Consider the following 17,900-nt stretch of genomic DNA (forward strand, 5'->3'; position numbering starts at 1 on the left):
TAATAAATTGCCTGTAGTAGCCACGTTGGCGCAGGCCGTGGACTGTTTCCCTCTTTGAGGGTTTTAACCACGTCAAAAATACTGGTGTATTGATCTGTGATCTGGTTGTGAGCGGTGTCCTTTTGGTGTTCTTTCTGAGGAACTTACCCTGTAAATTCCTACATTGGTTTCTTGAATAGATTTGTTGCAATTAAATTCGTTTGTTATCCTGATTCGAATAGAGCATAAATTTTTTCTTCTTTATCTATAACTTTATATGGAAGATTCGAGTCATTTCCTTCTCATCTTGTGTTTAAAGGCTACTTAGATTCACCTCCTTTTGCAATGATGTACAAAAATCTTCTCATCGATATCATAGCTAATTTCCACTTGATTCCTTGAATTTGTGGCCATGATATTTTTCTTCTTAACATCTTTCTTTCATTTCTTTAGGTTGAGCTCTAGGCGTAACTTCCAACATTTCTCCTTTGTATGACCATCAATGTTACAATGGATGTAAATTTTTCTTGTATATTTGTAATGATGTGATGTGGTTGTTGTCTTTTTGTCCTTTTCCCTGTTCAATTTATTCTTTCCCTCGAAAGATTTTTGGTGCTCCTTCTACTTTGACCCAGTTGATTTCCCTTTCTTCTAGCCCGTTTTCCTCAATAATTGTGCTTGTACAAAACCCTCATCGACCATTCTTGGTTTGAACAACATCACTTTCTTATGCAAATGGTTGTGTATCCACCCTAAGTACTTGAGGAGTATGTATGGATTCTTTGGAGAGAAACCCAACATTATTGCCATATTCTTAAATTCCTTGGTGTACTCCTAGAGACTTGACCCATGTCTTTGTCTAAAGTAATGCCACTATATCCACTGGTCCTCTACATACCAAATAGGGGAGAACTGTGACTATATGAGAGTTTTGTAATCCTCTCACTTAGTCACTAGAGGATCTACTTCTAGTCTCAAGGTTTCTATATGGTTTTCCCACTAGGTCAAGGCATGTCCCTCTAGTTTTAGATGAGCAAATGAAATTTTCTATTCTTATTATATGCATTAAAAACTAAAATAAGACTCTAACTACAACAACCAATTGAAATTTGAAGTGTCAATCACACCTTGATATGGGTTGATGTCAACCTTTGCTTCCATCTTGAATAGGTACTATGAATGGTTCATGACACTCAAGCTAGATTGTTCCTTTCTAAGTTCTTTCTTAGACTCCCTCTTTGGTTCTTCCCGATCCCCAAATTTCCCTCTTGTTTGATCCTTGAGTTGGAACTTCATAATATTTGATTCCCAACTTGTTCGATAGATCCACTAAAAGAATATTCATGTTACAACCGATATCTATCACCTTTTCTTCCATCCTTGAGAACCTCTCTTTTGCCACATCTTGATGGTTATTAATAGATTTGTTGACCATGGATATAGTTTTACGACTTTCTACTTAAACCGATCTAGATCCCCTATAACTTCCCACAAAATACACAAATTCACTTGCTTTGTTACAAATATGATCCACAAATTGTTGTAGATATTCCAGTAGTCAATTTGTCATAATTGATATGATAAAGAAAATTTACTGAACTCTGAAATCTATATTATGGGATTAATTTTTCCTTAGATTTATGGAATTTTTAAGTTGGTTTTTATTGTGTATGGATGCAAAATATTGAATAATAAGTTATTGGAAAATCTTTATAATCTATTTCGATTCCACTAATGTCTCCTCCATTACAATTCTTTTGCTAATTACCGTGATAGTTATTTTGCCGTATTTTAAAAATTCAATAAAAATTAAGTTGTTAAATAATTATTTCCCTTATAAAACTCAAGAAAAATGTACACAAACTTAAATTGTTGTATCATTGCATTTCCTTAGCTATCAAAACAGGAATTTTTGTATCATTGCATTTCCCTAGCTATCAAAATAGGAAGATTAGTTGTGGGGAATTTCTTTCTATGTAGAAAGGAGTAATAGAAAAACATGACATCCTAAAAGGAAAAAAAGAACAGATGGATAACAATAGGGATGGGTAGCATATTCCCATAACCTTATTTGAGAATATCACTCCAAGTAGATGTAAAAGCAAGTGGAGGGTGCATGGATATGAAATTGTATAAAGTTAACATAAGGATGGTGTAGAGTACCATCGATTATAATGATGGCCAAGCTTAGGTAAGATGACCGTAAGTGCAATGATAGCTCTGAATTTGAAATAGAAACAAGGCAACTTAACTACCATTCCGTGATGCTTAGTTTTAATTATTTAACTTTGGAAGGTATGGACTAACTGCCACATTTGAACAAGGGTACATTGTAGATACTCTTGCTTAGTCTAAGTCACGGGGGCTTCACTCAATGAACCTATGACATATCACGTGCATTCGTGGTATACTAAATAACACCCCTAATTTGACTACATATTGGAAAACACCTCTAAAAGTCACATTATTTAACCCCCTATCAATATGAACCCAATACACCTTCCCAATTTAAGAAATCTCTATTTTCACTAGATATTATAGGTATCCATTTTTTCATTAACATTTTTATACACCTTTATATTTTTTCATTAACTTTGAGCTCCATTTTTTATACCCAATATAAAAACCCTTTATCCCCTAATATATTCTCAATATATTATGTCATTGTTTCCTCAATATATATCCCCCAATATGAACCCAAGTGGTATGGTATTTCCCCCAGTCAAACCCAATGGTCTAAGTATAGTTAAATTAGAGTTAAAATCAATGAAGACATACGTGAAGGGATGAACAAAGTGTTTTTTAATAGCATACAGTACTGCTGGACTTATAGTATTTGGATTTTGGAATCAAAATCCTAGAACTATACATCCAAACCAAAAAATGTTTCTACCTTATTACAGTGAGAGAATATCAAAAAAGTGATAAAAAAATATTGTTATCTTCCATTGCAAATCTTCTAACTAGAACTGCAAATAATAATAATAGTAATAAATTACCCCTCATCAAATTCTATTGTTACCCAGTATTACATTTGCACGAGCTAAAGATAAACATCACAAATATATATGAATATACTAAACATGAACAAAAAGTATATGCTATACACAAGTGAAACAAACGCTCAAGATGAAATTTTTATCAAGTGCAATAAACAAACTAATAAATTAAGAAAATGTTGATGTTGTAATGCTTTCTCTACGGCATTTTACTTTTATCATAGACAATTTCAAAAGGCAAATAAAATATTAATGCAAATTCTATAAAACTAATTAAAATACCTTACAACAAGATCCATAAGACAATAACTCAAAATTAATCTTAAACAATCTGAACAAGTTTTTTAACAAAGTTGAAATTCTGTAGGCAACTAGATTCATTAGAGGCTTGTCAAACACTTTCAAACTAGGTGGTTTAGAAAAAAAAAACATATCGTTAGATTAATATTGGTCATAAATAACAATCCCAAAAACATCATAACAAACAACACAAAGCCCGAGAATAATCACAAAACAAAAATCATCAGCAGCTGCGTGAGAGGCTCAGTGGTGACCAATGGTTTATACTATATAGGAGTCTTTGGGGATTACACCCTAACTAAATAGAACTTCTCTTAAGTATTATAGTTTTTAACGCATATTTCCTATAAATCATAAGCATGAATTCTCAGTTTACTCTACCAAACAACCATCCAATATAATTATAGCCATTACCACAAAGGCTCAAAGTTTAAAATAACACAAAGACTAGAGAGTCAAATTAGTGTATTTGGAAAGAAGTGGCACCCTGCATTGGCCCACAAATTTTAAGGTAAGCTTCAAGATGGCTAGAAATTGGTCTAACAATAACCCTTCGTCTATGTCCAACTCAATAGCAAATAATATAGCAAGCTTAGCTAACCAATCACAATTTTAAAAAATAAAATTAAAATAATTTAAAAAATAAATCGATTTTTTTAATAATATAGACATTACGATTTTTGGTCAAAGGGCAAGTTAATTGATGGACGGGGATAATACAAAGTATTGTGTATTTCACATAAATTTTATACCTTTTTTGGATTAATTTTATCATTTACAAATACCCTGATAGTATGCAAACACGTTTTATCACAAAATATGAACGGAAAAAAGGTTAATCCAAGTTTCGATCATTGAGTCCCTCGCGTGGCCGGCACTAATAAATAAATAAAACTCTAATTAAAGCGGCACTAATAAATAAATAAAACTCTAATTAAAGTGAAAAAAGTGAAAAAATATACTCTTTGATTGAACTAATTTGAGGTTGATATTTTTAATTTTATTGAGAAGAGTTTTTGTGGAAAAAAAAAATTAACGTTTTTTTGAACATTAACAAGTGTAGTTTATCATTAGGACAAGTTGAAAAATCAATATAGTTTATAGTCAGGATAAGTTGAAAAATCAGATCATGGATTAAATAGAGAAACTAAATCATTCAACTACTATATTTAACCACTATATTGGACTAGATAACTAGCTGGACCAAGAGATAAAGAGGAGAAAAAATAATTAGTTAATTAATTAAAATGTAACCGTTAAACTATAAATCAATAACTAATTAATAGACTTTTTTAATTATTTAAAATTATATAAAACTTATATTATTATAGTATAGTAATAATAAGAAAAATTAATAAATGTTTATTAAATGAATAACTAGTTAGATAAATATTAAGTAACTTATATTATTATTATTATACAAAATAATAAGAAAAATTAATAAATGTTTATTAAATGAATAACCTAATTAGTTAGATAAATATTTGACTTAATACTATTTAAGGAATCTAACTATATTGAATATGTAGCAAAAAACCATTTGGAAAATAAATTAAAGTCATTGAAGAATTAGGAGAGAATATAGATAAATATTTGACTTAATACTATTTAAGGAATCTAAATTAGGAGAGAATATAGATAAATATTTGACTTAATACTATTTAAGGAATCTAACTATATTGAATATGTAGCAAAAATTATTTGGAAAATAAATTAAAGTCATTGAAGAATTAGGAGAGAATATAGCTCTTTCTAATTAGTTTGTTAATTCCCTTATTAATTTTATTAATTTATATTTAAAGATCTAACGTGATAATTAGTTTTTATAAAATTAATTCCATTCAATATAATATAAAACTTATATTATTATTATTATTAATTATAAAAATAATAATAAATGTTTATTAAATGGATAACCTAATGAGTTAGATAAATATTTTGACTTAATACCAAATTTAAGGAATTGGATTATATTGAATATGTAGCAAAAACCATTTGGAAAATAAATTAAAGCTATTGAAGAATTAGGAGAGAATATAGCTTTTTTTCATTAATTTGTAATTCCATTATTAATTTTATTTATTTATATTTAAAGGTATAACGGGATAATTACTTTCTATCTTTATAATTCCTTCATCTATACTTAGGTATAAAAATTATTTAGTTATACATTATGTCAATTAATTAAAAGCTTAAATTTTTTCTAACGGCTAGTTCTTAACTAAACTCTTAATATTTTAATATTCTAATATTATATAAATAATTATTAAATTCATTGAAATAGAATTTTCTAGATTTAGTTATTCCTGGCGGCTAGTTCTTAACTACACTCTTAATATTATATAAATAATTATTAAATTCATTGAAATGGAATATTCTAGATTTAGTTATTCATAACACTAATTTTTAACTAAATTCATAAAAATTTAATACTCTTATACACAATCTCTTTACCAAAAAAATTTAAATAATATTTTTCTTACCTTAGTAACTAATTTTGTAACGGCAAATAATTGGTTCAAACATCGACCAAATCCTAGTAATGTGATTAATGTGGAAGACATATTTCTACTTAGATAAATATTTGACTTAATACTATTTAAGGAATATAACTATATTGAATATGTAGCAAAAACAATTTGGAAAATAAATGAAAGTCAATGACAAATTAGAAGAAAATATAGTTATTTCCAATTAGTTTGTTAATTCTCTTATTAATTTTATTAATCTATATTTAAAGGTATAACGTGATAATTAGTTTCTATAAAATTAATTCCATTCAATATAATATAAAACTTGTATTATTATTATTATATGAAATAATAAAAAATAATAATAAATGTTTATTAAATGGATAACCTAATTAGTTAGATAAATATTTGACTTAAACTAAATTTAAGAAATCTGATTATATTGAATATGTAGCAAAAGCTATTTGGAAAATAAATTAAAGTCATTGAAGAATTAGGAGAGAATATAGCTGTTTTTCATTAGGTTGTAATTCCATTATTAATTTTATTTATTTATATTTGAAGGTATAACGGGATAATTAGTTTCTATCTTTATAATTCCTTCATCTATGTTTAGGTATAAAAAGTATTTATTTATACATTATGTCAATTGATTCTTTCATCTATGTTTAGGTATAAAAAGTATTTATTTATACATTATGTCAATTAAATTCTATTTTAATGAATTTAATAATTATTTATATAATATTATTTGTTAAGCTGGGGCCTATTCTATTAAATAGCTAGGTTGACTTAAAAAATAATAATATAAAACAAATAAATAAAGCATCTTATTGTTCCCAAACAAAGGAAAATATATGTTAACTAAATTAATAAAAGTAAACATTTTAAAAATAGATGGAAAATAATAATAATAATAATAAATAAATAAATAAAACAATAATATATATATGAAAGAAAAAAAAGAAAAGAAAAAAAGAATCAGGTAGAAGAGGAGAAAGGAGAAGAAGGGGAGGAGGAATCATGCTGAGAGAGCCGGAATTCAGCTTTTACTCAATTTCCAACCATTGTCACTATTGGGATTTTTGGAATATCTCTCGATCTCAATCACTTCTCTAAGCTTCATGTGGTGGAAGTGATGGAATCCTCAATGCAAACATGGTGTTTCGATTTCTCAGCATGTTCTGCTAGGGTTGATGAGCGAGAGCGATTGTGCCTAATATCAACAACATGTTCATTGATTCTCTGCTTAATAGACCTACCAGTTTCTCCAATGTAGAGAATACCACATGAGCAGGGAACCAGGTAGACACCCTTCGTGTCCTTAGGGTCAATGGGGTCCTTAACAGATCTAAGAGAATTTTTAATGGTATTGAGAGGTTTGAACAAAGAAGAGACATTACTCTTCCTAAGGATATGGGCAATCCTGTTCGTGGTTCCTTGGATATACGGGAGATGAACCTTGGAGATAGGATCAGCGCGAGCAGGTTTAACTCTAGGCACTTTGCAGGCCTTATGAAAGGCCTTGAGGGCTTGGGATCTGCGATACCCATTAATTCTAAAAAATTCAAGAAGATGGGACTTCTCTTGTTCAAGGTGGCTATCATCAGATATTTTTAGAGCATGGGTAGCAAGAGTGCTTAGAACACCGAGTTTCTGCCCCGAAAAGTGATGAGAACTAGCATGGAGATATTGTTCCGTGTGAGTTTTCTTACGAAAAACTTGGTGACAGACGGAACCATCATCCATCCTTGAAAGGAGAATGTCTAAAAAGGGAAGGCAACCATTCACCTCGACTTCCATCATGAACTTGATGGAGTCTGAAAGAGAGTTAAGGTGGTCAAGAAACAAGTCCAGCTTCTCTCGACCATGAGGCCAGATGACACAAGTATCATCAACAAACCTCTTCCACTTTTTAGGGCGAAATTGAGCTGAGGCTAAGGCCTTGTTCTTAAAATCTTCCATAAACAAGTTGGCGACGATAAGGGAAAAGGGAACCCATCGCAACACCGCACATTTGCTCATAGAACTCACCTTGGAAACTAAAGAAAGTTGAGGTGAGGCAGAGGCCAACTAACTTGGCAGTTTCTTTGTCAGTGATGTGCGATTAATGATATCAATGGCCTCTTGGATGGGGATTTTGGTGTATAAGGATACAACGTCAAAACTAACCAATAAATCTCCAGGTTCCAACTTGATATCCTTCTACTCTTGAAGAAAGGAGGTGGAGTCTTTAACGAAAGAATCAGTACAACTAACAAGAGGTTTAAGCTTGGAAGCTAAGAACTTAGCAAGAAGATAGGTAGATCCACCTATTATGTTAACAATAGGCCTTAAAAGAGCCCCGATTATAAACATTCGAAAAACCATAAATTCTAGAAATGAGAGGATTGCTTTCGATGAGCTTTCTAAAGAGAGGATTAAGAGAAGGATTAAATTTAATCGCGATTGCTACTTCCTAGGATTCTATCATCCGATTTTGTTAAAAAAAAAAATCATAGGAACATGAAAATTCATTGGGTTTCATTTTATGCCCATGATGAATTTCTTTTGATGAATTTCTTTTGTCGCTTGCAACCTCATTTTCTTATTATTAAAAAATGAATGCAGTAGTCGAATTGGGTGGCATTTTCTAATTATTAAAAAATGAATGCTGTACTCGAATTGGTTGGCAGCGGCAGCGGCAGCGGCAGCGGCCTTTCTCTCGCCGATGTAGCCGACGTTTTATCAAAAAATGGTGCGATGCACAGCAGACTTTGAAGATCTTCGGGGACTTGCAAATATTTTGCTGGGAGGCGATATATCCATCTGTAAGTCAAGATTCCCAAGCAGACTTTGAAGATCTTCGGGGGCTTGCAAATATTTTGCTGGGAGGCGATATATCCATCTGTAAGTCAAGATTCCCAAGTTTGCATGGCGTCCTTACTCCTCCTCTTCGTGAGACAAAGGAACAGTGGCAGAGTTTCAATAAAGTGCCATGAATTCTGTCACATAACTACCCGTAACCTAAATTCGTCTTCAAAACCCCTGCGCTATGATTCTGCCGCTGCATCAATGGGTCCTGAAATTCGTCAGGGAGAAACCATTAACGCATCGAATAATACTGCCGCCGTCCCCAAATTCGAATTTGCAGAGGGAGTATACTCGGATTTAACCACAAAGGAGTTAATTTCTTCGCTCTTCAATCTCTATCTAATTTCCTCCGAGCCGATCGCGGATCTGAGCATAAAGGCTCTCACACTGCCTCTGATGGAATATGCGCCTTACAGAGTGCCACTTCTCTCGGCCGTGAAGCGGACGGTGTTTTCTCATTTCTGCGCGGGAGAGAGCGTTGCAGATGCCTCCATCACATTGAAAAGAATGCAGACACTTGGCTTGAAGGGCATTCTTAATTACGGCATGGAAGACGCCACTGATAACACTGCCTGTGACGCCAATCTTACCCAGTTTCTCGCCACTGTCGATTCAACGACCCAACTCCCGCTTGGATCTGTAAGTACTCATCTCCAAGTCCCACTAAATCATTTGTAAGAAGTCGCCTGCTAAATTTGGCGGGTTTGGTGTAACAGGTGAGTTTCGCGTGTGTGAAGATCACTGCCATCTGTCCGCTAGCTCTTCTGGAAAGAATCAGTCACTTGCTGAGGTGGCAGCACTGCCATGCTGACTTCACCCTGCCGTGGAAGGCAGAGACTCTGCCAATTCTAGCCCCCTCAAGTCCTACTCACTACACCTCCTCTGAGCCGAATCCATTGAGTCCCACCGAGGAAAACGACCTAAATTTAGCGGAACAAAGGCTGTTTCAGCTCTGCCGAGCCTGCCAAGCCCATTCACTTCCTTTGCTGATAGACGCAGAGTACCAAACCGTTCAGCCTGCAATTGATTATTTTAGTTACAGAGCTTTTTCCGAATTCAACAGACATAGGAAGCCTCTGGTGTATGGGACTTTACAAGCATACTTGAAAGACTCATTGCCCCGTCTAATTGAGGCATCAGAAGCCGCTAAGAAGCAAGGTATTTCAATGGCTCTGAAACTTGTGCGAGGCGCCTATATCACAAGAGAAAATGCCGAGGCGAAGTCATTGGGCGCCCCTTCACCTGTACATTCCGGGATTGCAAACACACGCAGCTGTTACAATGCCTGCGCCTCATTGCTGCTGGAAAAAGTTGCAAAGGGCGAAGCATCACTGCTAGTAGCTACACATAATTTCGAGTCCGGTAAGCTTGTTCTTGGTCCTTTCTTACTATGGTCATACGAGATTGTTCAAGAATAAGGGTTTGATTTAATTTTTGGTTATGGCCACAATTTGTCAGCAAAATTGGCCGCTGCGAAGGCTGAAGAATTGGGAATTGCGAGAAAAGGTGAGGGCGGGTTACAGTTCGCTCAAATCAAGGGCATGGCGGACGGTTTATCGCTCGGTTTAGTAAAAGCAGGATTCGAGGTGAGTAAATATGTTCCGTTTGGGCCTGTGGAGAAAGTGATCCCTTTTCTTATCAGAAGAGCTGAAGAAAACCGCGGAATGCTTACTACAGCCTTTCTGGACATTCAGCGTATCAGGCAAGTTATTTGATGTTAATTTACATTTTGGCGTATTTCCTTTTAGTTCTTGTAGTTACTATTATTTTTACCAATTTTGGGTTGGGTATTTGGATTCATTTTGACAGGAAAGAGTTGAAACGAAGGATCAGAAGTCCATAATTTTAATTGTGAGATACGCAGGTCGATAGTAGCAGCAGTTTCTGTAATCAGTGAATTTGAGTAATGTTTTGTAGCAGCAGTTTCTGTAAATCAGTGAATTTGAGTAATGTTTTGTTTTGATTAGTCTTAATTTAAACAAACTTAATGGGAAGGTTAAGAAGGAAAGCCAAAGGAATTGAGGATGAAAATCAATTTTGGAAACTAACCATTCCAAAAAGCTTCCAAATTTGACAAGTTTTGTACAATGTATTGTTTTTCATCCAAAATTCAACTTACTTGTTAAAAAAGTATCATGCATTTAATGCCATCAATGTCCAAGTCAAAAATACTTGTGAAACCTCTAAAAAATCTTTAGAATGATACATGACATCATCAATATCCAAGTATAAAATACTTGTAATGTGAAACATCTGGTTCTTTTTCACTTGTAATGTGAAACATCTAGTTCTTTATAATGTTTTCAGTGCATTGACAATCATATAGTTTCCCTGAATTTTGTAATGTTGTTTCTCTCGTATCAAAGTATTTGAACTTACCATTTAGTTTCCCTGAATTTTGTAATGTTGTTTCTCTCGTATCAAAGTATTTGAATTTACCATTTAGTGTCCAACATTTCATCACAATCATCATCATTTACCTCGAAGGTCATTGTGTGGGATTTGTAATTGTATTTTGAAAAAAAAACATGTGTAAATATAATGGTTTAGTTATTTAATGATATTTTGAAAATTTAGAAGTATGATATTTTTTTCCTTAATATTTTATTTTGTTGTTTGAGTTTTGGGTTATTTTAAGTAAATAAATTTTAATATTATTTATGCTTTTATGTGTATTACATGATCTTTTCTTTTTTTTTCTTTCTTTGGGCATGAGTTTGCCAAGTTCTCTATTTTTAAGTGCTTTTTGGAATGATTTTAGATAGGACTTACGCCACTCTCTCTCATTCTAAGTGTTCTACATTACTATTTACCATTCCAGTTGTTCTTTCTTATATAGGTCTAATTTACACCACTCACTCTCCTATTCTAAGTGTTTTTCTCTCATTCTAAGTGTTTTACATTACTATCTACCATTCTAGGTGTTCTTTCTTAGATAGGTCTAATTTACACCACTCGCTCTCCTATTCTAAGTGTTTTTCCTTAATGATTTTAGATAGGTCTTATTTACATCACTCACTCAACTCTTAGATAGGTCTAATTTACACTACTCTCTCCCATTCTAAGTGGTCCCAAGGAGAATTGGACTTGTGCCTCGTGATAGAGAGCCAATGACTTGGGGAGAGGGTTTCAACCAAGTGGGCTACCAATGAGAGCTAAATGTTCTCTTCAATTTTATTATATTGTTCTCCATTTAAAATTCCTTAATAACTGATATTGTTCTCCATTTAAACTTTCCTAATAACTGAGATAGATTTGGGTTCTTTGACACTCTGATTTTTCACTCTTCAGTAATTGAATATAAGAAAAAAAGGTCATGATTGAATTATTTTTCTAAGTGTTTTTTCTAAAATGTTAGTTTATGTTTGTGGATTATACTATTGTTTGTTTTATTTTATATATGAACATTTTCTTTATTTTGGAAGTTTTATGTTACCTCATTTCAAGGAAAAATAAGCAAATTATTTAAGACATTGGTTATGTTGGAGCTTTTGAAGTATACACATATTTGATGCAGATATCATAAGGTTAAGTAATGCTACAAATTGTATAATATTACTATAGACAAATAATATTATATAATCATAAGAAAATAATATTGCACTATCATGTACATTAGCTATGGTGATCACTCAACTATTTTAATCGATACATACTCATTGCAATGTGTTTTGTTTCATGTAATCTATTGTGTATGGAATCATATATATATATATATATATATATATATATATATAGGGTCTTATAGAAATTTTCTTTTACACATTTTTTTATTTGTTTATGGATAGATATTTTAAGTTTTTATTGTATATGGTTTTAAGTTGTTTTTTTGTTTTTTGTTTTTTATAGAGAGTTTAATTAAAATTAGATAAGTATTGAGACCTTGACCAAATCAAGGCATAAAGACCTAACATTCCAAAGTCTTGATAACAAATTATTTCTATAATTGTTTGATGGGAAAATATTTGCAAGTTAAAGGAGGTTTATTGGATGTAGTCAATACCAAGAAATATTACAACCATATGGATAAATCAATATCCTGATACCCTAATACCTCGAGTCCCAATAGACTAATAGTTTTACAGTAATTAATGGGAAAAGTTTTCTCAAATCTTGTAAGTTTAACAAATTCCATCAGTATTAGGAGGTTATCCAATGCCATCGACATCTTGACATTTGACAACCTAATATCCCAATTATCGACACTGGATACCCTGATGTATCAGTCCTCAACAACCAATAGCCCATTACGCTAGTTATGGGGAGATAAATCAAGGTTATAACAAGGTGGATGGTTTGATAGCAGAATAACCAATAGCTTGAAATGCCAATATCCTGACATCTCGACATCCTGATATTGCGATCAAATAATTTGATAGATTAGTGGGAATTTAACGATAGTGTTTTTTTTGTGAGTTGATGGAAGTTAATGGGTTCTGTCAATACCGGGACACCATAAAATTATTTTTAATGGAAACGCCCGACACTCGATAACCTGATAAGTCAATTAATGGGAAATAGAAATTCCCTCTGTTTGTTTTAAGTTCCTAAATTTTCATGTTCAACATTACAATTACTGAAACCTTATCATTAATCAAGTTGTGAATTGAATTGCCTCTACAACATGTGACTTGGACTTTAAACATTCATTTGTCAAGTTTGGCATATTTCGTCCTCATTATCCTCTTTGCATTTTTCTCTAAAATTACTAAAAATCAATTAATTTATTAGTCACATTAACAAAATAGTCCAATGTGTGTAGTTCTGGTTAGTGAAGTCCTTCACTAAGTAAATGGTTTGATATTTTTCTATTAGTACATCAATATAATTTGAGTTATGTTTTATTTTTTTTCAAATGTGGGATCATAATATACAATAAGAAAAGGAAGAGAAAAGGATAGGGAAAAGGAAAGAGAGTTAGATTCAAAGATGATGATGAGGGTAAAAACCTTAATTCATCTCTATTTTTGGATATGTCACATAATATTGGAGTGAAAATCTGCATGGAATGGAGTGAAATTTACAACTATTTGGAAGAGGGCAATTTTGAAAATGAGAGTGTGAAGAAAATCACTACTTGACTAGCCATTATTCCCTATTACGATATGGTATGATGGATTTATCTTCCATTATGATCCAAGTGGATATCAATGGCCACTTCTTCCATTGACTCAATGGTTCTTTATCATTTTGGCATTTTTCTATGATTGTTTTGGTCCCAAACTTCCAGGGTCATTTTGAGGTCCAAAAATTATGTATTTTGGCGATTTGAGGGGCCAAGAGTTGCCATGGCATGCCTTGGCCCTGACCAAAAGTTGTAATCGTAATAAAATTCTTTCTAATGGGCTATTGTGCACCCCAACTAGACATTGTATGCAAAATTTGCACTCCCGTGAAGTTGAGGTACCAACTAACCATCTCGAGGCACACAAACCTTTTAGCACTTCATATTATAGGGTTAGGGTTTTGGACCTCTAGAGTTCTTTATTTATGTCAAAAGGTCATTCCTTCAGGCTCTTGTAATGGTCTTCGGTGAATGTGTGTAGTTGTGATCTCTCTTCCTTTAGAGATAGCTACCGCCATTTTGGCCACTTTATGTTTTGTAGTATTTTGTTATTTTATTTATCAATAGAAGTTGGGATTCCACTATATTACTATTCTCTTTGCTATATTTCTCTCTGTGTATTTCATTTATTTTCCTACCTTTCATTTCATTCCTTATACAACTTGGATCAGTGGTATAGAGCATTTTTCTCCTTGTTTCTCAATGCATGTCACCGATGAGATCAGGCTACAAGTAGTTGGGTCTTCAGCTAGTTTCACTTGGGAAAGATGGCTCTTGCAAACCCAAGCGGCCCCCATGGTGAACGAAAATATATATGATGGAGTAGGAATTCCTATCAAGTTGTTTCTCGAGGAAGCACTTGCACAACAAAGGAATGAGATAATGGCCAATTTCACCCAGATCCTTTGATGGCTGTCAATAGTGGTTGAGGCACCTTCAACAAGTGACAAATTTGGAGGTCAGACACCCTTCAAGGTACACGTTAAATTTGATATCCCCTTATTCGAAGGCCAAGTAGATGAAAATTCTTTGGAGAAATGGTTAAATATGTTGGAGGGTAATTTACTCTATCCAATTTTTTTTCGACAATGAGAAGATCACCTTTGTGCTCCTAAAATCCCTTCCCCATGTCAAATATTGGTGGAAATTTAATGGGAGAGACAAAATGAAGACAAGTTTACAATACTCAATGTAGGACCCACTTAGGACACTTTTGTTTATGCCTTCAAGGAGGAATTCTACCTAATAGGGAACTATGATGACTAGTACATGAGATGGACAACTCTGCTGTTAGCCTCCTGCTGCAGCAGGTTAATCATCTTTCATGATCGACATTTTTACATGCCAAATATGTCATACTTTGCTTGCTGCAATGCTCCATATTTGCTACAGATGGCCAGAGAAGTATCCATGAGAGTGTGCTAGTCTAAATGCCACTGCTGTGTTCCATTTTTGATGAGTTGATCCATTTTCATGAGTTTTCAGCTAAGGGAGGTCCAAACAGCTTAATCTTGGCCTCCCTAGGTTTCAATTTCTTGTTGTAGAATATAGAGAATAAACATCTGTCCAAACTGTTTAATCTTGGCAGATCTGTAAATAGGTAGAGAAACAAGGGTGCTCAACAGCTTAATCTGAGCCCCTGGATGCAATAAGTATAGAGTTAGATAGGAGGACAACAAGAAGAAAATAACAAAAAGCTGGGTATGCTAGTTCAAGTGCACCCAAACCAAAAAGAAGAGAAATTGCTAGGTGAGTAGGTCGGGTAGGTAGCTTTGTAGTTGCAGAATCATGGCTTGTGATCCATTTCATATTGTCAAGTGTTATATCTATCATATCACAAGTTTGAGGCAGTTTTCCATTTGAAGGACTTCAAGAAATGCATGTCTAACTTCCCCTTCTCCCTCTTTCCCAAATCACTCACTAACTTCCCCTAAAGAGGTCAAGATCTGCTTGATACCTCTTAGATTCATCATTCTCCATATCATCTGCCTTGGTGAAGATCTGCTTCACTAAAGGAATGTTCACACTTCTTCTATCAGTCATTTTCCCCCATTGATAGCCTAAGACTTCATTCTTAGCGCTTTTTCTCATCATTATCATATTAACTACTAACTTTATTATGTAAACTCCCTATCTTTTTTCCCTTCCCCTACTAAAACTATCTCTATAACTCCCCTATATACTTATCCCCTCCCTCTGGTTGAAAAATAACCATATACATCCTTGGGAATTGCTAAGTTTCTCTGAAACTCAGCAAGAACCCTCATTGACCCCTCTGACCATCTTCCAAATGCATAAGGACTCATTCCTTTGCATAGTTTCCCTTCATATGTATAAAAATCATCTCTTTGGCCTTGGTTTGCCTTTATAAGGCATGCAACCCTCTTTGGCCACTAACCCCTCTCAAAACCACATCACTTTCCCCCTAAGTGCCTTTGGACTCCTTCCAAGGCATAAGAATACAAAAACCATGAAAAACCTTCAAAAAAGGATAAAATCCTCCCTTTTTTGGCTATCGGACCCCTTCCGATGCCTTAGAATCCATGCCAAACTATAAAGGAACCCTTCTGATTTCCCAAAAGGCTTGGAAGTTCACAAAAACATGGGTCCGATATAATAAAGTTTCATTTGGACCCCCTCCGATGCAATATCATTATCGAGAGGGGGCAATCATATGTTTAAAACATCATATATAAACCCCTCCGAATTCATTTGCCTTGCCTTTTCATAAAAAGCGTGCTCCGATAATATAAAGATCTGTTTGATCCCCCTCCGATGCGATATCGCTATCGGGAGGGGGCAGTGGCATATATAAGCGAAAATGGCTAAGTCTCAAGGCATGGGGCATAGTGCCGATGGCTCGGACCCGAAAACATATAAAGTGGACCGGTAATAGTATATCGGGTTCGCGTAGTTCGGCGATTCCATATGTGCCGCCCTCTGGTCCCTCCGACTGCCGATTCGCCGACGGATCCAGGATCGTTGGATCGGGCCCCAGATCTGACGGTCCAGATCTTGTCGCGCGGCCCTCCACTTCGCATCGCCCCATATACTGCTCCGATTTGGCGGAGCCGATGAGTTATCAAATGCAGTGTTAAGAGTATATCGGGTCCGCGGCCCCATTCCACTATTAAAACCACCGATTTGGGTTCCGCCGATGGGTCGGACCCGAAATAAAATAAAGAGGGCCTGTATAACTTATCGGGTCTGATGGGTTTCGGCATTTCTATGTGGCAAGTCCATGACCCTACCGATAACGAATTGCCGAGTTAATCTCAGCCGCCCATTCAGGCCCAGAGATCAACGGCCCATATTTAATCGCATCACTCCTATATGGCTCCGACCAGTGGAGCCGAAAAGTAATAAAGTTCAGCATATAGTATATCGAGTCCGCTCACCTATTTTTACCAAATCTGCCGATATGAAAGCTCCGATGGGCCGGACCCGATCTCCATAAAGAAAGAGCCTATAAGCATTTCGGGTCCACCAGTTTCATCGCTATTCGGAGGTTTTATGTGTTGGGACCAATGGTCTGCCCCGATGCGATTTAACGCCAGCCGTTGGATTTGCCTTCGCGCGATCCAATGGCCAGGATTTAATCTTCGCTACAGTGCCGCTCCCGCCTATGTTTTTCACGAATTTTACATAGAAATTGGTCTTTTTCTGTGTAAAAGAAAAGGAGGCATTTGTTCATATTTTCACATATATGCCCGCGCCCGGCTCCCGATAAGGGAATTCATGCATCCCTAAGCTTTCTGAGATCGCTCCAAGGCCCAGTTTTGCTTCAGATAACCAGTTTCGGCCTCGGTACAGTCAGCAGCATACAAATCCTCCTTTTTGCGGCATTTTTTACAAGGTTCAATGCTATTTTTGATCGGCCAAGCGCCGATTGCACCCAAAGGCCACGGAGGACATTAGCAGCAATTATTTTTGCATTAAAAGGCAGAAGGGCGCGATGGGACAGTTTAAAGAGTATCAGCGGTGAGAAAAGGCCCAGATTCAGTGCCAAAGTGTATCAGGATGCGGCAAAGAGTATCAGTCTAGTTTTTCAAAGCAGATGAAAGAAAAGCAAGCCCAACAAAGTCAACAAAGCATCATTCAACCATTAAGGCTCACCAACACTTCTTTTGTTGCTTTAAAGCCACCTAAAGGCATAGATGAAGGCTTTCAAGGCAGAGTTATTGCAGAGACATTGTTCCCAGTCATATTTTTGGAGCAGCGCTGCTTCCTTAA

General features: G+C 34.7%; 1 protein-coding gene across 1 annotated transcript; it reads left to right on the forward strand.

The window, feature by feature from the left end:
* Positions 1-8,381: 8,381 nt before the first annotated feature.
* On the forward strand, positions 8,382-10,752 carry LOC149147357 (proline dehydrogenase 2, mitochondrial-like). Its single transcript, XM_089439416.1, has 4 exons — positions 8,382-9,241; positions 9,319-9,964; positions 10,061-10,304; positions 10,412-10,752. The coding sequence occupies exons 1-4, from the start codon at positions 8,663-8,665 to the stop codon at positions 10,443-10,445; spliced, it is 1,503 nt and encodes a 500-aa protein (XP_089295542.1). The 5' UTR covers positions 8,382-8,662; the 3' UTR covers positions 10,446-10,752.
* Positions 10,753-17,900: the final 7,148 nt, after the last annotated feature.

The sequence above is a fragment of the Pinus tabuliformis genome, chromosome 9 (assembly GCF_031772625.1).
Source record: "Pinus tabuliformis cultivar Carrire ecotype Pingquan chromosome 9, CPIR1, whole genome shotgun sequence".
Classification (NCBI taxonomy): Eukaryota; Viridiplantae; Streptophyta; class Pinopsida; order Pinales; family Pinaceae; genus Pinus; species Pinus tabuliformis.